The sequence below is a fragment of the Neolamprologus multifasciatus genome, chromosome 4, assembly GCF_963576455.1.
Source record: "Neolamprologus multifasciatus chromosome 4, fNeoMul1.2, whole genome shotgun sequence".
NCBI lineage: Eukaryota > Metazoa > Chordata > Actinopteri > Cichliformes > Cichlidae > Neolamprologus > Neolamprologus multifasciatus.
Genome location: NC_140442.1, coordinates 31,260,277 through 31,280,527, shown reverse-complemented (window position 1 = coordinate 31,280,527; position 20,251 = coordinate 31,260,277). Strand labels below are relative to the sequence as shown.

The 20,251-nt window shown below is 44.6% G+C and overlaps 2 protein-coding genes across 3 annotated transcripts in view; one reads left to right on the top strand and one right to left on the bottom strand.

Annotated features, from left to right (window-relative positions):
- LOC146520848 (syntaxin-binding protein 4) overlaps positions 1-7,738 on the bottom strand; it is a 77,236-nt gene extending 69,498 nt beyond the window's left edge. For both annotated transcript variants that reach the window (XM_085155615.1, XM_085155616.1), the window contains exon 1: positions 7,659-7,738. In XM_085155615.1, the coding sequence (XP_085011741.1) occupies positions 7,659-7,723 (65 nt within the window). In that variant the 5' untranslated portion in view covers positions 7,724-7,738. The remainder of the gene's footprint in view (positions 1-7,658) is intronic.
- A 9,879-nt stretch (positions 7,739-17,617) lies between these two features.
- Positions 17,618-20,251, top strand: tmem187 (transmembrane protein 187). The gene has a single exon (XM_085158277.1). The coding sequence runs from the start codon at positions 17,762-17,764 to the stop codon at positions 18,542-18,544; it is 783 nt and encodes a 260-aa protein (XP_085014403.1). The 5' UTR covers positions 17,618-17,761; the 3' UTR covers positions 18,545-20,251.

Sequence of the window (20,251 nt, the reverse complement as noted above, 5' to 3'; positions counted from 1 at the left end):
ATGTTGGTTCCTTTGCGTCCCAGGTTTCCTACTTCCTGCTCTGAGTATGCTCACATAAAAGAGGGCATCTGGTTTGCATCTAATTTCTCATCAGTGAGCTGAGCACATCTACTCCAATCAGACACGTTATCAAAGGATTATGGGAATCTATTATAAAAAAGCAACACTTTCTGCAGTTAAGAAGCCTATGTGTATGTGTATGTATACTAGAGATGGACCGATCCGATATTACGTATCGGATCGGTCCGATACTGACCCAAATTACTGGATCGGATATCGGCGAGAAATAAAAAATGTAATCCGATCCATTAAATATCAAAAAAGCACCTCACAAAACTTGCTACACGGCGTAACTCGGCTCATAACCATAGCATGTCACAGCAGTATGCATCACGTGATAGAGCAGCTGTGTGTATTTGTAGCCTTGCTAGCAAACCAGCATTTCATCTCCGCCGAAGTTTTCCCAGAGAGAAATAAAGCAAGTGTGTAAGTTCATCTCTGAATGTAAAGCATTCCCAGATATATGGAGCGACTGCCTCTCTCTCTCTCTCTCTCTCCTGCTGCTACTTCAATCGTGAAACTGATCAATGATCAGCTGATCGGCTTTTCTGTCGCGAGTCCGTCTCTCTTCTTAGTTTTTGGCCCACTTCTCACCAGAAAGAGGAAACCAGCGGCTGAACAACAGCAGCACTATTAAGCTTGATCAGCTGTTGTTAGAATTTATTTAAAATTACTTTCTACACCAGGATCTTTTTCTACGCAGCTGACGGCTGGTAACTGTGCAGGGGCGGATCTAGCAAAGTTTAGCCAGGGGGGCCGATAGGGCATGAACAGGGAAAAGGGGGCACAAAGACATACTTTTCTTTCTTATTCTCATTTAAAATGTCGAGCTTTTAATAAATAATTATCTGACTCTTACACCCAAAGTTTTAATCTTGTGTAAAATATATAGAAGTCCATTACTGTATATAGTAACTGTTAAGTCTAATATACCCTAGTAAGCTATAGTACTTTTTCCTTTGGGAAGATACCATCTGTGCAGTCTGCAGTTCTGTTGAAGAAAGATGTTGAATCTATTTAATTATTCTTGAAAAATAATTTATTTCTGTGCATTTTCCCCCTGCATCAAATTAAATTTGATTACATCGATTAAGCATCATGAGGTGGAGGGTGGTTTGTTTGTTTTTTGCTGGGAGTTTGCAACCCTATTAGTTAGGTTGCTTAATATTTCTGCTAAGTACTCTTTAAAATACCAGAATAGGGAGGATGGAGCAGGTTTAACTTTATTAGATTGGTCCGTGTTGCTGAACTATGAAATATTTTGGGCGCAGTGTATTTTTTACATACAGGTATAACAGAATAGCTTTAGTGTTGTTATTTATTTAAACTTGAGTATGAACTTATACAAAATGCAGCAAGATATTAAAAAAACTTTTACTGATTAAAAACACACTATATCGGATTCATATCGGTATCGGCAGATATCCAAATTTATGATATCGGTATCGGACATAAAAAAGTGGTATCGTGCCATCTCTAATGTATACATATGTATATTTAGTACATGTCTGAATCTATTATGTCTTTTAGGGACCACTCAACAGTTTCCATATATAAATGGTAATTATGCACTTAAAGCACACAGTAAATAAAAGAAGCAGAGCTTTTTATGCTCTGAGCATAACTTGTTGAGCTACGTTACCACGGTGATTTACCTTGTAAAAAGAGAGCTGCGCGACACCAAAAACAGACGTGAAGCTCCACAGTTATGAGCTGCCGTGCTGTGTTCAATATAATGACCTTGACACACACTGAATGAAGGACACGTGTGTGTCACACAGATGATAAGACCAGGTGACTAAATGAGAGCACGTTGTTTTCTTTGTCACAGTGACGTCTGCTGCCAGCACAGGCCTGAATCCACAGGACAGGAGTTGCGAAACCTGTCAAAGTGCATCCAGTCACACCTGTCACAGCCGGGGGTCAAACTCACAGTGGAAACAGGGTGAAGGTCAAACAAACAACACACAACTATATACAAAGGTTAACCAACAGCTTTTCTAAAACGAGACAACTTAATGATCAAATAACTCCTGAAGGTTTTATTTGAATACATGATATTCAACATCATCAGCATCTTTCTTTCTTTATTATAGACTTTTATTTATTCTGAGTTAACTTCTGTAGTTCTGTTTGTAGTTTTCACAGATGTAATATTATCTACAGCTACTCTTAGTACCATTGATAATAATAATGGATTGGATTTATACAGCGCTTTTCAAGGCACCCAAAGCGCTTTACAATGCCACTATTCATTCACTCTCACATTCACACACTGGTGGAGGCAGCTACAGTCGTAGCCACAGCTGCCCTGGGGCAGACTGACAGAGGCGAGGCTGCCATATCGCACCATCGGCCCCTCTGGCCAACACCAGTAGGCGGTAGGTGAAGTGTGTTGCCCAAGGACACAACGACCAGGACAGAGAGCCCGGGGATCGAACCGGCGACCTTCCGGTTACAGATACGCTTGTTGTTCCTAGAGTATTTAAAAGTAGAATGGGAGGCAGAGCCTTCAGTTTTCAGGCCCCTCTTCTGTGGAACCAGCTTCCAGTTTGGATTCAGGAGACAGACACTATCTCTACTTTCAAGATTAGGCTTCAAACTTTCCTTTTTGCTAAAGCATATAGTTAGGGCTGGACCAGGTGACCCTGAATCCTCCCTTAGTTATGCTGCAATAGACGTAGGCTGCCGGGGGATTCCCATGATGTTTCTTTCTCACTCACTATGTGTTAACAGACCTCTCTGCATTGAATCATATCTGTTATTAATCTCTGTTTTTTCTTACTTTTTATCTTTTATATATTTTTAAAATTCCCCTCTCGCCCCCTGCAGGCGGACTTTATCCATCAAGCTCGGGTCCTCTACCAGAGGCCCGGGAACTTTACTGTTCCTAGGATTCTTCTTCTGGACACAGATTTGAATTCAATTGAATTGAAAGCCTTTATTATCATTATTCATAGTATAACGAGATTAGAACAGCTCTAGTGCACACATGCTTTAAAACATTATAAAAACTATACAATAATTTAACTGTACATTTAATATAAGTATAAATACACAGTGCAGTACTGGATGACAGGCAGAGAATTGCTGATATTTCAGTGCAGATTACTTTTTGTGCAAGTTTAAGTAGAGTATGGTGATGGCTTTAGGGAAGAAGCTGTCCCTGAGTTTGTTCTGGCTCGTATGGATCTGAAGCGCCTGCCACAGGGCAGTAGGTTAAAAAGATGGTAGCCAGTGGGTAGTGTGCTTCAGGATGTTTCTGGCCCTGCTGAGACAAAGGGAGTTATAGATGGCAGACAAGCAGGGCAGCCGATGATTCTTTGTGCTGTGTTCCTCTGCAGTCTCTTCCTGTTTGCCTCCATGCAGCACAGGTCAGCAGGCTCTCGATAGTGGATCTGTAGAAGGTCACCAGCAGCGGGGTGTTTAGGTGCTCCTTCCTGAGCACCCTTAGGAAGTGTAGCCACTGCTTGGCTTTCTTGACTAGGGCCGTGGTGTTAGCTGACCAGCAGAGGTCCACAGAGATGTGGACACCAAGGCATTTGAAGGACTCCACTTGCTAACATGGTATATGGTAGCAACTTAACCCTTTAAAGCCGGTCAGAGCAGCACGCTCTGTTTTGTGTAACTATTTTTAAATCCCGGTAGCTCTGCAACCACGTGAGCTAGCACAATAATTTTTTTTGCATATGAAACCGGAGGAGTTGTACTTACATCTTATGCCATCAGCTTGTCCTCGGTCACAGTTTCCTTCCACATGTAGCTTTGCAAAAACTGCATAAAAAGCACTTGCAGCAACAAAAACATAATATTCCAGAATCACGCTTTGCTGATCCGATCAGCTGTTTGTAACACTTCCTACACTGAAACAGACGTCAGCGCGAACGATCGCATGTCCGCCATTTCCTGCCCGAAACCGGAAGTGACGTCATTTTTCGCAAAAAATTTCGTTTTTTACTTGTAGGCCTTAAAAGCCTATACTGGTGTTTTTATAAGTCATGTTTGACTTTTCTGAATAGTTTCTGGGATGCTTAGGACTCGAATTGCACTGCTGGAAATAGTTTATTTTGATGCTGTTTTCTTTGCAAATTTGCATCATAGGATTGTTTTTTTGTTTTTCCTGCAGTGTATAAAAATTGGTGTATCTCAAAAATAAAACTATGAAGACACTCAAAATAAATTTCCTGTGGTGGGAAACTATTTTTTGCAACTTTTTTGTATTTACAGTTTTGAGGGATAAGCCTCTTAAATTTCTCTAACTAGAAATATATGTTAAAAAAAAAAAAAAAAAAAAACGATTTTCAATTTTTTTGTAGTTTACTGCACTTTTTTGCAATTTATGTAATTACTATGCACTTAATGCAGACATATTATTAAAATATGGGCTATAACAGTTGTATTGATGTATATCAACTTGAAATGCTCCCAAAAATGGCTCCACAGCATGTAAACATATAAAGTAAGCTCTGGCAGACTTGGTTCTGTGGTAGGTCTTAAAGGGTTGAAGCATTTCCTTGGCACACTTTGTCCTCCGTAGTATCAACGAAGCGTTGTTTACATTCCACAGTCCGACCTGAGTGTTGCTGCTGACAGTGTATCATCTTCTTCCAGCAGGAGAACACACCATGTTACAAATCCCATATCATGTCAAACTGGTTTCAGGAACATGACGATGTTCACTGTACTCACATGGCCCTGACATGTAGTGAAACTACAACAACTGTATGAATATCATCATCATCATGTTTCCAGCACCTGCAGTTCTGAAATTATAGCAAGAAACCTCTGACAGAACCATCTGCTGCAACTCAGTGAGGGTGAGGGGAGAACAGCACAAAGACAGACTGTGGAAAAGAGCCAGAGATTTACAATAACTAATTATTAAAAGCAGAGAGTTGTTTAAAAGGTGAGTGAAGAAGATACACTCAGTGCATCATGAGGAACCTGCAGAAGCCTACACCCGGTGCAGCGTAACTAAGGAAGGGTTTAAGGTCACGTGATTCAGCCCTAATATGCTTTATCAAAAAGGAAAGTTTTAAAAGTAAAGAGGGCGGCTGTCTCCTGAATCCAAACTGGAAGTGAATGTCTGAACTCACAGTTCACAACTGTGAAACCATCGTTCCCCCCAAACAACGACGAATGAAGAACTGAGAGAGAGACCTGCACTTCTCACTGAGCAGGGAGACGTTTATTTTTCCATGTATCATCTAATATTGGACGTATTATCTCTATTTTTCAGAGATGAAAAATAGTCTTTTCATCTTTTCCAGTGCATCCATGGATTTTTAAGTCCATCTCCTCTTTCCACAAATTTTTGCCGTTTTTTCAAATATCCAGATGATTAAAAATGAAACTACCTTAAAAATCACACCTCTGCCTGGGTCTGTGTTGGGGGACTTTAACGGGACTCAAACCTTTTTTTTTACTACTGAAAAAAAAGGTTTGAGTCACCTGATAAAAAAAGGATAACAATACAAACCTGTTGTAGCTACAAGTAAAGCCCCCTCGCATTACATCAGTGAGGCAGACATTGTGATATCTGAACCAGCTGGATGTTCATGTGTCCAGAGAAACAGTATCAAACGTTCGTTTTGTGCTCAGCAGTGTGAGTTACGCTCTTAACAAGACACAAGCTTCACACAGTAAGAGAATACAACTGGAATTTAATTAAAGCACCGATGCTGATAGGTAATCTGATTACTCCACAAGCACTTCAGCACTCAGCACTTTCGCCTGCATGACTGAACCTGCTGGTAACAGCAGTTATGTCACAAAGACAGCAGACTGCTGATGTCTTAACAACCAACGTTAATGATGTTCTTCTTACTTCATAACTTTATAAACAGAATTGACCAAATGTGTGCAAACTCATGCACAACCAACAAGATTACAGCAGCTGCTGTTACATAAGCTCTCTCATGTCTGTGATAACCGAGCAGACAGAGGGTTTGTTTCCAATGAAGCCAGAGCTGCCGTCCTTCTTGCATTCCTGCAGCTACGAGAAATGAAACTTGGTCACACAAAGGAGACACTGCACTGATGATTACTGTCACATAATCACATGTGTGAAAAAGGAGCAGAGCAAGCTACACAGCCACGGTGCTCACCAAAACTACATGTGCAGTGTCAGTACATGTACATGTGTCCAGCTGAAGACCAAAGCTCTAACCAGCTGCTCAGTGACAGTTGTACCAAAATACACAATTTTCAGACGCTTGTGATATCTAAAAAACTTTTCACAGAATATCCCTGGAGATTTATATTATTATGATGATAGAAATCCTCAGTTGTTTCCTTTTAACATGAATTAATTTCCAAGCAACCCAGACTGACCGGACTCTGTCGTGGGAGCAATGTGAAGCGTTTTCCCTGCACGATTCTGCTTCTGTGAATACTTCCTCTGAGCGTCACCTACCTGGTCTTAATGGTGGGGTTCATCCTGAGAGGAAACAGTCCCAAGTCTACGTCTTCGCTGTCAGGGTTAAACTCTAGTGCTCCTGAGACATAAATCAGAAAGTAGTCCCAGAGCTCGGGCAGCTTCTGAGAGGAGAGAATCATGAGGGAAAGTCGAGGGAGGCTCTGTTTTGGAGAAACAACTAGCTAAAGATGGGTGTGATCCAGAGTGTGGGGCCCACAGCAGCTCTATCACCTCCCTTCAGCTTGCATTTAAGCGTTCCAGCTGATCCAGCTTCAATGTCCACTCAGCAAACACATTTAGCTGACTGACTCCTTCCCTCGGGACATAACACAAGCACAAACCGTTCCTCTCTGCACCACGTCCTCCACAAACAGGACCCGATAGATATATTTATCTGCTTTCCTTTGGAAAACTCAGGAAAATGCTAAAGGTCCTTTTAATTTGGAATGTTGTATCAGTGTAGTTCAGTATGACACTGCATCTGACGAAGGAAATAAAACCGTCGCTGTCACCTCATGCATGCTCTCATATTTCACCGAAACACAGAGTACATGTTGTTAGTGTCTGCTTTGGCTGTTTACCTGTTTGTTTCAGCTGCTTATTACGGCTTTAATTAAGAGATAAACGTGACTGTTCTCTGGGATTATTAAATCACAATCATATGGAGGAAGGATCAAATGTGAGGATTTTGTTCAAGGAAGCATCTGTTAGACTGGCAGGACGGCTCTACCTGGTCACATGACCAACACTTAGCTGGAGGACCAAATCAAATCATGCTTCTACAGTAATTTAGGATTATTTCAGGAAAAAAATCTCCATTTAATGAGAAGCATCCATGAAGAGGACTGTGGTGGTTTCATGTTATTCTGAAAACAACAGCTTTTCTTACCTTCTCTGCCCCTGACAAGTCTGTGACTTTGACCTCAAAGCTGGCTTTTCAAGTTCTCGCGACCTTTTCTGGAATTTATTGTTGGAAATTTAGATTCACCTTAAAGTCACGTGCCCGATCAGTAATGTTGTATGAACACAGGACAAAACTGTCGCTGTCTTCACATTCTAGTGACGCGTTCGTTCCAGTGTGAGGTTGAACGTGCGCGTCTCCTACCGTACTCTGCGCACAGAAGAGGCGCAAAGCGCCCGCTCTCTAGTCCGTGCCGGGCGCACGCGCTTGTTCACGTACCAGTAAATGAGCGACAGTCCGTCGAAGCGCTCGAGCTCCCTGCCGCGCTGCTTCAGCAGAGACATGCTCTCCTCAGTGTGAGCCTGCGGTCCGTGCGCTGACTGTGGGGCTGTGTCAGCACTCACCCCCTCACATCAGTGGTGTGGACAGGTGGGGCTTTTCCTGCTGACTGACCGCAGCCCGTCTGTCTGCTGTCCTGCCTCTGTGAGTGGGTTCGACCCCTGCAGCAGTGACGCTGCTTAGGGAAAGTTGTCGGGTCGCCGTTGACGGGAGAAGTAGGCTAGCCGACTGGACCAGCTGACAGCAGTCAAATTACGCACAGAATACATGAGCGTTGACAACTCTCTTTAACTTTTAGAAAGTCTTAAAGGCAGTCCAAAAAAAGATGTATAAAGCTGAATTATTGCGTGGTTTAGATTTGCAGCATTCGGTTCAAAAATGTATGTATTTTTATTTATGTTTTAAGGTTAGAGCAGTGTCTCTTTTACAATATCAAAGAAAGTGCAAATATCCTGGAAATTAGGGCTGACGCTATCAAAGTGTTTTAGTAATCAAGTATTCTACCAATTATTCCATCGATTATTCGAGTAACTGCAAAAAATACTTTCGACTTATTAATAAGCAATAATTGTAGAACGATCAGGCGTTACTTTTTGTTACAATGTTGCTTTGTTGAGCGTGCAGTGAGCACTCACCAGTCAAAACACAACAACCCTGAAAACGGCTACATTCACCGCTAAACAGCTACTGCTGTAAAGTTACTGCAGATGTCGTAAAGCTGCCGTACACCTCGGCTAACATAAACCCATATATGACGATAATAAATATTCAAAATAGAAAAAACACAGGTCTTTCAAAATTAACTGCTCAGTGGTTTGCATTTTAGAAACTGCAGTGTTTTAATAGTTTAACTGCATACAGCAAAAACGAAACCATTTCATTGTAGTTACATGCCATTTAAAAAGTAATTGTTTAAATAAAACATTTTCTCAAATACAAAAATAAATAAATAATCTAAAGTACAGTAATGTCATATAAAATGTGCTATACATTAGGGCTGCCACTATTAAAATCGTCGACGACTGATTTAATAGCCGACGCGTCGTTTGAAGCTTTGTAAGATCCCAAAAGACGCAGGAATAAGTAGTAGGATTTAAGAGTGTAATAACGGACTGAAACAGAAGATGGCAGCACTGCATGTACAAGGATGCCAGCTGCCGTTAAACCCCGAAGAAGAAGAAGAAGCTGTGTCCCAGAATTCGTAGCGCAGCCCAGCTCAGTTTCCAACAATGGCGGCAGCTAGTTAGTTTTAATATTACTCTTATTATTCTTTCTGGGTCACAAAATAAACGTTTAACATATTTTCAGGCGAGAATGTAGCTGTGTAAACCTCAAATATCTGCTCAGTTTATCAAGACACCACATATTTTCAAAAGCGCTCCGACGTTTTCGGAGACGTCTGTTACCCACTAGCTCGATAGCTAGCCGGGGGCTAGGCTAACTAGAGCTGTGAGAACACCGGACTCCGGGCTAATCGTTTTCAAACCCACCGCCGTCTTTCACTACTCAGGTTAAACATGATATATAAGTCACTTAGATAACTTAAAAATGTTATTGTTTGGCTTTTTTTAGTGTTGTATTTGTTCCTGAGTAAATCGGTTTGGCTGAGATTAAAGTTATAGTTTTTACACAGCTGAATAAACGTCAAGCAGACAGCTGATTATCAGAAGTGTGAGATGCTCGAGAATTTACTCCGGTGTCCTGTTATATTTTAGATAGCAAGGAGTTTATTAAACTTCACCGAAACAATCTGCAAATTTCATTAAAATTTAATAAACTATCATCTTGTCTTTATTTTTAGTTAGCACATACCTTAAACACTTAGAGCTGTAAGCTAATGATAGTTATATAAGAGCAGATGCTGCTGGTGCAATAAGCTGTACGTTTTACGTCCAATGGATGATGATCTGATTAGTTGACTAATCGCAAAAATAATCGGTGACTAGTCGACTATCAAAATAATCGTTTGTGGCAGCCCTAGTATATATGCAACCTAAACTTATGCATAAAAAAGCTACTGTTTCAGTACCTCCACAAACACAAGTACAAGCTTAAGCACCAGTGTTGTGACAAAAAGTGAATGTGGGAATTTAGACAGTTATAAATATTTGTTGGCCTGTAACCTCTCAAATATAGAACAAACATCTCTCATGAATGATATGAAGTCGTTTTGAGAACATTCCTAGCAGGGTGAAGCCTGGAAGCGTCATGGTCCCCGTGTCTCCCCGGCTGACTCCGTGTCAGGTGACATGTTTGTTTTTGTTTTGCTCTCCTGTCTCTTCCCTCGGCCGGGCCGGTGCTCATTGCGGGCTCCCGCCTCTGGCCCCCACGCCTGCGCTCATCATCACATCTGCTGCCGATTCCAGTGGATTAAAGCACTACTTAAGATGTCAGACCTGTGTTATTCTTCATTGTATCGTTGAGCTATCGGCGTCAGTCAACCTGCAGATCCGAAAATCTGAATCGTGAGTTTTGTGCGACTTTTCAGCCACCATTTTAAGTATTACAAAACCAATATTGGAGACAGGCACATCCTTGAAGGGGTGAAAATCTCTGTCATTATCCACGGGGGTTGAGGGCCTCCGCTCCCATCTCCTCTGGGCCCTTGATGACTGGAGGTTGCCATCCCAAAGGAGGCGCTGGGTCCCAGGAATAGAAGGCCTGAATGTTCACAACATGGAAGACTCTCACGTCTTTGACAATTTCAACTTAGCTAACCTGTAGTTTTCATGTGCAGGCAGCCAGGGAAAAGGACCCAAAAGGACTCACGGAGGCAAAGGTGAAACTCAAAACAAACGGCTTTATTGCCAGTTGCAGATTGAACAGGAGACAACTACACTGGGAAAACATAAACTAACGGGCAGGCAAACAGGTTAAGGGAACACACAGTGAAGGCTCCCAGATGGAAAAGAAAAAGGAAAAACTTATAAAAGACTTGCATCAGCTTTAGCTTGCTTCATATAATGAATCATATAAGGCTTATATGATGGTTTCCACTCAGCACAGAAATAAGCACGTCTTCAGGCATGGGTGTGCTCGTTCTCTCTCTGACCTTTTTCTTCACAGAGATCAGAACAAGGTCAGCATTAGCCCAGGGTAAACTAATTAGTTCAGTATAATGGATTCTGCTAAAGCTAAATTCCATCCATCCATCCATCTTCTTCTGCTTTATCCGGGCCCGGGTTGCGGGGGCAGCAGCCTAAGCAGAGAAGCCCAGACCTCCCTCTCCCCAGCCACCTCCTATCTCTAAGGGAGAGGCCAGCCACCCTTCGCAGGAAGCTCATTTCTGCCACTTGTATCCGCGATGTCGTTCTTTCGGTCACTACCCACAGCCTGTGGCCATAGGTGAAGGTAGGGATGTAGATCAACCGGTAAATTGTTTAACTGCCTCAGTGACCTCGCCCCCAGAAATTGGTGGGTCATCCCCCTCATCCCCAGACTCTGCTTCCTCCTCAGAATACGTGTCAGTGGGATTAAGGAGGTCCTCGAAGTATTCCTTCCGCCGCCTGGCAATTTTCTCAGTCCAAGTCAGCAGCGCTCCACCAGCACTATACACAGTGCAGGTAGAGCACCGCTTCCCCCTCCTGAGACGCCTGACGGTTTGCCAGAATCTCTTTGAGGCAGTCCGAAAGTCTTTTTCCATGGCCTCTCCGAACTCCTCCCACACCCGAGTTTTTGCTTCAGCCACTGCCCGAGCCGCATTCCGCTTGGCCTGTCGATACCTGTCGGCTGCCTCCGGAGTCCCACAGGCTAACCAAGCCCGATAGGACTCCTTCTTCAGCCTGGTGGCTCCCCTCACCTCAGGTGTCCACCATTTGGTTTGGGGGTTACCACCACGACAGGCACAAACCACTTTGCGGCCGCAACTCAATGCAGCAGCTTCGGCAATGGAGATGCTGAACATGGTCCATTCGGACTCAATGTCCCCAGTCTCCCTCGGAATGCTGTTGAAGCTCTGCCGGAGGTGTGCGTTGAAGATCTCGCGGACTGGGGCCTCTGCTAGTCGTTCCCAGCACACCCTCACTACGCGTTTAGATGTACCAGGTCTGTCCAGCGTTCTCCTCCACCACCTGATCCAACTCACCACCAGGTGGTGATCAGTTGACAGCTCAGCCCCTCTCTTTACCCGAGTGTCCAGAACATATGGTCGCAGGTCTGGTGATACGATTACAAAATCGATCATCGACCTACGGCCTAGAGCGTCCTGGTGCCACGTGCACTTATGGACACTCTTATGTTTGAACAAGGTGTTCGTTATGGCCAAACTGTGACTTGCACAGAAGTCCAATAACAAAGCACCGCTCGGGTTCAGATCAGGGAGGCCGTTCCTCCCAATCACGCCCCTCCAGGTCTCGCTGTCGTTACCCACGTGAGTGTTGAAGTCTCCCAGCAGGACAACAGAGTCTCCAGGTGGAGCACCTTCCAGCACCCCACCCAGGGCCCCGAGTGGCAGTTCAGAGTACCCACCCAGCTGGGTACTCTGAACTGCCACTCGGTGCATAAGCGCAGATGACAGTCAGGACCCGTTCCCCGAACCTAAGGCGCAGGGAACAAACCCTCTCATCCACTGGGAAGAACCCCAACCTACATGCAGCAAACTGAGGGGATATCAGAATACCCACGCCAGTGGGACAGAGTCCAGCCCCTCTCCAGGAGACTGGTTCCAGAGCCCAAGCCATGCGTTGAGGTGAGCCCGACTATATCCAGCCGGTATCTCTCAACCTCACACACTAACTCAGGCTCCTTCCCTACCAGAGAGGTGACATTCCATGTCCCAATTGCCAGTCTTGGTAGCTGTGGATCAGTCCGCCAGGGCCTCCGCTCCTGGTCGCCGCCCGGCACACAATGCACCCGACCCCTATGGCGCCTCCTGCGGGTGGTGGGCCTGCGGGAGGATGGGCCCATGTCTCCTCTTCGGGCTGTGCCCGGCCGGGCCCCATGGACTAACGCCCGGCCACCAGGCGCTCGCCCTCGGGCACCCTCCCCTGACTGGTGGGCCTCCAAGGTTATGCAGACTTTTGTCAGAGGAAGCAGAGTAGACATTTGAAGGGCTTTTGAGGCATTTAGTACTCGGCTAATCCCCTCACCTTCATCTAAGCTCTGTTCTACTGAGTAAGACTCCTTCCAAAGTAAGGTTTTGGGAGGGTTTTGCTGGGGAGGTACGGTATGAGGGGAGCTTAGTAGGCCTCATATCTCCCATGTTGATCATATGCTCTGTCAAGGACATGTGGCCTAATTGGCCAGCGAACCTGAACTGTCTGAGGAGGTCAACTAATGTTTCTTTTTGATTATCTTCTAGGTTTGCCTCCACAGCTCCAGCAAAGGTTCTAGTAAGCAGTAGCGGTTTTTGATACGGGTGACACGGGCAGTTGCCCGGGGCGGCATCGTGGTGGGGGGCGGCATCACGGGCATCGGCAAAAAAAATAAAATAAAATTGCTCGTACTCATGCCAGCGCATACTGGGGATGGCGTAGGCACTGATCGGTTTTCTATCGCCCATTTGCTGGCAGTAAGGGAGCCCTCCATTTGCGAGGTGCGCCTGCTGCTTGCGGTACAGGGAGGGGAGGGCGGGGCGGCGGGGGATTTTCTGGCTGGCTGGAGCAGCGTCTAATAACCAACTCGCAAAATAAAACAAAATAAAAACAAACCAACAAACATGAAAACACCAGACATTATGATACAGAGGGAGTGTTCGCCCAGGGCGCCAAACGGGCTACGACCGCCACTGCTAGTAAGTAAAGGGCCATAATGGCGTTTACCTTGCCAAACAGATCAGGCTGTGCAGTCCTCTTGCCCCTCCGGTGTTGGACATGAAACATTGTCCATAACTATGGTTCTCCAGGGGATGTGGATCGTCAAAGAGGCCTTAATCATACAGCCCCTCCCTAAGAAGCCCTTTTGCAGCTCCAGTGACTCTTCTAAGCAGACTTTTAAGCTTCCAGACTTCTGCTTGTAAGTTTTCTGCTTTAAGGTTAAAGCCAGTAGGGGAGGGATGATTGTCAGGCTGGCTACCTCAGCTTCAGAGTCACCATCATCATCCTCACTCTTCTCATTATGAGCTTCTCTCTCCCGAAGATCATTATGGTGGAGTGGAAAGAGCTTTCACACAAAGTGTTTTTGAACCCTCAGATGCTTTCAGGTCTCACAATAATGTCCCTCTTTATGAATGCTATCAAAGTCACAAGGGCTCGACTACATTTGTGGCCACGAGGATCATATGGCTACAAACGGAAGTACTCTTCTGTAGGCAACCGTATAAGGGAAAGACTGACGCACTCCCAAGCATCTAAATATTGTCATCTTCGCAAAGTGTTGCCCAGAGGTGGGAAGTAACAAAGTACAAATACTTTGTTACTGTACTTAGTAGAATTTTCAGGTATCAATCCTAAGTCATTTCTGTTTGTGTAATAATGACCAGGGGATGTCGCATAAAAAGAGGTGTTTTTTTTTATTTTTCTTGCAGTAACACCAGAACAACTGCAGGTGTCCTTAAGTTTCGGTTGCAGTACTTCAGCATCTAGCTAGCCCTACAGAAAACAAGCAACCATGCAGGCAATAATGCCTTTTCAGTGGCAGTTTCAAATGCAGCAAACACACAACTGTTTATGTGCAGTTTGTCACACAGTGTGTTGCAGCTAAAGGCGCAGCTGCTGTATTTCACAGGGAGAGAAAAGACAGAGAGCTAACTTTTGACACAGATGGAGAAAGATAAAAAAGGCAATAGCAGAAGATGATTACCATTATGCAAATGTGCTGTTTAAAAGGTTGGAAGCCTTCTATTTAGCTGAGACTGAAGAAGTCACCTGGAGCAGTGACGAAATGTTTCTCCCACTGAAGACGTCCAGAAGAACAGGAACTTTTGGGAAGGCTGAGAGAGCTTTGCACATGGAGGCCTGTCAGCTCTGTGGGCATGGAGGGATGCAGGAAAGCGTAAAAAAACATCACAGTTCTAGAAGCATACAAAAAAGGACGAGATTGATTATGATGTATGTACAGTAATGCAGATGTAGCATAAGGACCCGACAAACTCGGCATTGCAGAGTAGTGAATGTTTATTTGCACCATTTCTTTGTCAGTCTTTGTTAGTGTAGCTAGTCAGCTGCCTTCTGTTGATGATGGAGATCCCCTGTGGTGGTCAGCCTCCCCCGACACCACCCCTGAACCCACTGCTCCACCCATCCCCTGTAACTGATCCACAAATCACACCCTGCCACATACCCCCATCATCTGCCTCAGGCCAAAGAGCCATGCAACCTAACCTGTTACCCACCCCTGCAAGCAGGACAGGAAATCAGCCATGACCATCTGGACCGTTCTTCATATGAGGGTGCACCTGCCCACATCCAAAGAGGGACCCCTGCCACTGTACCTCCCTCCATCCAACCGCACACTTCTCGGGTTTGCTAAAATGTGGTTCGGCCTCTAAACGAGCTGAACGGAAGTGCGACAAACTGGTACGAACTGTAGGCCGTTTTTTTCCTCAGACACCGGAGACGAGGGAATCTGCCAGTAGCTCTGATTTTCCATGTGCCCTCTAACTGGTTCTGTGTACTACTGTGCAAAACATGTCCCATGGCCAAATGACAGAGATATATAGTTGTTTTTTTCCAGATCAAAGAGACGTTTTATTGACTGAATACTTCCTGAAGATAAATCAGCCTGGTCTCTTCTAGCAGTTGCAGTTCCTGCTGTTTTAAACACACTGGCAGCAAATTAGAACTGAAAATAAAAATCTTTATAAATTTTCTACATCAACAAGTTTCTATGGAGCATATACCACTACTCCACTTAAACTCTGAAACTTTCCTGAGACCAGCACACAATACCAACTTTGTCACAATGCTCCTATTTGTTTGACCACATGATTGCAGATCATATATATACCATATTTACATGAACTGTTGTTACTAAACTTGGACTCTTTGTCTTATTGTCCATTCATCTTCAGTCCAGTACTTCTGTTGTATCTGCAGAGATTAGGCGTTAAGCCTCAGCCTATGAGGGCACAGGATGAGGCTCGCGTGGGATTCATGAAGATCAAAACTAAACACACTCAGTGAATCTTAATGACATCATTCTGTCAATCATCATGTTTTGGAGAAATCGTCGTGCAAACAAGGAAAGAAAAGTAAAAAGACTGTTAAAGACAGCAGTGTGCTGCTCAGTGTGCTTCAGGAAAATCTCTGTTAACATTTGTGTTGCTCACAACAAACCGATGTATGAGGCAAAGCATGCAGAGAGGTTTCCTGTAATAACCACAGTTTTACAGCTGTTGTTGGTCAAAGATGTGAAACTTTGCACGTGTTTGGTTGACTTTTAAGCTTTCTAGGAGTTTTTCAAGCAAAGCTAGAAGCTGGCATCGAATAAGACTTCATTTTTTATTAATTTAAACATATATATTTAACTGAAAAGACTATATTTTTCCTTCTGTTTATCACATATTTATGGGCAAATTCAGACCAATCACATGCATGTTTAAATGATCCTCTGCTGAGCAGCCTATAAAGAAACTTTTATTTTATCCTGCTGTGGATTTTGTACCTTGTAACGCTGGCGTGATGTTTTACTGTGAGTCTGCAGTTTTGGTGAACCTGCATAACTCCTGCTGTTTGTGAGATACTCGCAGCAGAAGCATCAGTGGGAATAAAAAGGAAAGAAAAAGCTCATGTGTAATGTGAATTGAATTGGGTCGCGTCTAATTACTTTTATAGCTTTTCACAACATGCATATATTCCTTATGGTGGCACAGTGTGTGTGTCGGGGGTCTAGTGATGAGCGATGCCACTGATTTCCTTTCCAATCCGATACCAAGTAAAAATAATGGTGGTATCGACGACACTGATCCAATACTGATACTTTGTACAAAAACTTATTTTATTTATTTATATTATCTCAAATCATCATGATTACAGGACATCAGATTACTTGATCTTATCACTTAATAATGCAGAGTTCATCATATAGAAATGAAAAAACTGAAGCTATTTGAACACGTTGCCTGCAGCACTAAAGGACTCCCTGAGAGACGTCTGTCTCGCCCTAGCAGCACCTGTCCCTCTCCTCCTCCTCAGTTCGCCTGAACATACACTCGTCATATTCTGTGATATGATTTACTCTGAGGTGTTTAACGAGGTCAGTGGTGTTGCCACAACACCTCACTTTCTTGCCACATGTATCGCAAACCACGTCTCAGCTGTTTGTGGAGGTAAAATACGTCCACACATGACTCTGTTTACACTCAGCCATTGTTGTGAGTGCACACGCCAGCGGCTGCGACACATTTATACAGCCGTGTTTCACACATGAAAGGCGGAAGAGGACGTAGTTCCTTCCAATGTAGACAATCTGAATTATATAGTTTATTTGTTCCTGTTAACAATAAACTACAAATTTACCCTAAATTACTAAAACATCGATATTTTAATGTGAGAATCGATTCTAGAACATAAATGATTGGTATCGGAGGAATCGATATTTCAGTATTGATCTGCACATCACGAGCTGGAGCACCAAACAACATTACATGTTGAAAGCAGAGGTGGTGTTACAGCAGTGTGTGGCTCTCTCTCTCTCTGCTAATAGGAGTGAATGTTGATCGCCCAGCAGTCTCTGTCTCACGTTCTCTCAGTAATCATTAGAATAAGATATTAATCTGTTATTGATGTATCTATATAATGTTTATTTACTCTTCACAATCCACATTATAATAATAATGAGACATATTGAGGATGTTTTCCTTCCCAAGCTGTCCTTCAGCACTAACGAGGCCCGGTGAATCCTTGCGCGTGCCTCTACACGAAGCAGGAACCTAACCCTTGTCTGGTCGTGGTCACGTGACCTGGGTGTTTTGACCCACGCCTTGAGCAGCGTTTGCAAGATCTGTGCTTCTGACACTCGTGACAGTAAACGTCTGTTTCGAGGCTGCCGGCCCCATGCCCAGATCAAGGCAGCCAATCCAAGCCTTCAGTTTCTGTACCACGTGATTTTGAAACGCGGAAAAACACGACCTTTGGTTCCAGTCTCGGAGCGGAGGTTCGGAGACGATGAGGCGGGCCATGGTGCACGTGTCCGTGGGCTTCCTGCTGTGTGTCGGCCTGGTGAACACCGGCCTGTTCGCGGACGTTGACGTGGACCTGAGCTCCGAGCACTACGCGGAGAGGCGCGTCGACGGTCTGCCCGCGTTCTTGGCGATGCCCTGTAACTGCGTGGTCAATGTGGGTTACGTGTGCGTGGGGGTGTACTGGCTGCTGTGGCGCGGGGACGACACTGAGTCGGAGCGCGCCCGCTACCTGAGGCACGTGTTCGCCCTCATGGCCGTCTTTTACGGCCCCGTGCAGTGGACGCGCCTGGCCATGCTGCGGCGCGCTCCCGCCGTTCTGGACCAGTGGCTGACTTTACCGATCTTCGCGTGGGTGCCGGTGTGGATCGACTTTATCCAGAGGCGGACCGAATGGCGCGCGTCGCACGCGGCGGCGCTCGAGCTCGGCTCCGTTCTCAGCTACGGACTGGCGATCGCGCACCGACGCGGCTTCGACACGGCGCTCGCAGGTCACGTGCTCTTTGCGGCGTACAAAGGGGTCGACGTGCAGCGGACGCACGGAGATGTGCGCACGCGCAGACACCTCGTGCTGGCTTTGCTGTCGTGTGCAGGCTTCGTGCTGCTGAAGCTGCTGGATCACCACCTGGCTCAGTACCGCCTGTTTCAGCGCTTCACCGGACACTTCTGGTCCAAAGTGTGCGACGTGCTGCAGTTCCACTTCAGCTTCTGCTTCCTGACCAGGCTGACGAGCAGAGCGCGGCCCAAGACGGAGCCGCAGCAGCAGTGACAGACGCAGCATCCAGCAGCATCCAGCAGCATCCACGCAGCTTCCTCCAGCTGGGAGTTCATTCTGTCTCATTCCACACAAGACCACATCTTCATCTCAGCACAACTCTAGATTCTGTTCAGCTTCAATACTTTAGTTCCACATAAATATTGATTCTCCCTGAGCTGCAGTAGCAGCTGCAGCCACTTGGCTCTAGCTCCAATCAGCTGTATCTAATAACTAGAGGTGGGAATCACCATACATCCCACGATACGATATTATCACAATACTTAACGCACGATACGATATTATTGCAATTTTTAAAAATATTTTGCGATATTCAGATTCTGTCCATAAAGGTAAACTTTATCAATATTCATTTTCTCTAATATCAAAGTCTCACACTCAGTCTTTCTCTCATTTCAGTTTGATTGTTGACAAACTGAACGGTTTGTATTACAGTCTAGTCCAACTTAACTGAATCAACCATCTGGTACAATTATAGCTATTCTGAACTATGCAGTTTATGAAAACTATGCAGCCCCTTCAGCAACTGAAGAATTTGAAATTAAATTAAAACAAAATATAATTTTACATTAAATAAAAAGTTTTAAACGTAATTAAAATAAAACATGTCTTAAATTAAAATAAGTAAACTGTCATGTTTATTAAACACATTTGGACAGTGAAGGAATGTCAGGATTCTTGCTCAGAAAAAGGATCAACATGCTCTGAAGTCAGAGCACAAAAACCTTTTTGTAACAAAGTATCGATTTCTGCTGTCCCTGTATCCATACATTATTAGCAAACAAAATATCACCATGCTACACAGTATCCCTTTTTCCCCACCCCTACTAATAACAGAAAACTGAGCAGGATGATGCCAGTGAGAGGACAGAACAAAGAAAACCGCTGCTCTCAGGAAAAGGACCACTAGCAGAGCCCCCCAGACTTTTGTGGAGTCTTGAGACCAAAGCTGACCCCTGCAGTGTAACTGAAGTAAACATGTGACATTAAGCTTCGGCTGCTCTGCTGGAGGAGGGTGAAGGATTCCTGCTTACATACAATGTTCAGTGGTGCACGTGTGCAGTCTGAGTTAAAATAAAGACAAGTATACATGTCTGTGTGTTTAGTCTGTGACTTACAGAACATTAGTACTCAGATCGACTCGCCATGGTTCGGCTCCGTTTTCAGGGTTTCCCATTATGTCACAGTAGGTGGTACCCCTCCTCACAGGGGCGGAGCTACGGGGGCAGCATGTGCCACCCTAGTTTTGCATATGTCAATGTTAAATAAGATAGCACCCCCACCACTTAAAATGGTTCAGCCTTTTCACATCTCACACTGGTGATTGATTGCGTGAGTGTTATTCACCCTCCGGGGGTGTAAATGTGGACCATGATGGTAACACCTGTGATTTGGTTATTTAGGAAGAGGGGAAAGTTTTGGGACGGCGGCGAGCGAGCGAGCGATGTCGACAGCGACTTTTGAGTTGTGAGAGATTTGTGACGTTTAGCATGTAGTTAGTGTGGAGTCATGAGTTGTGTGTCAAAACAATGAGGAAAGCCGCCAAAGGCAGACTGCAGTGTAAACACTGGAGTGATACAGCAGCTGTTCTCCTGTGCTGTTGTGGTGGACAGACTGTTTTTTGCACTGGCACAAATCATTTGTGGGGCGTCTTATTGTGACAACTAATCGTTCTCTAATGTTAGTGTTAGTATTTTTAAA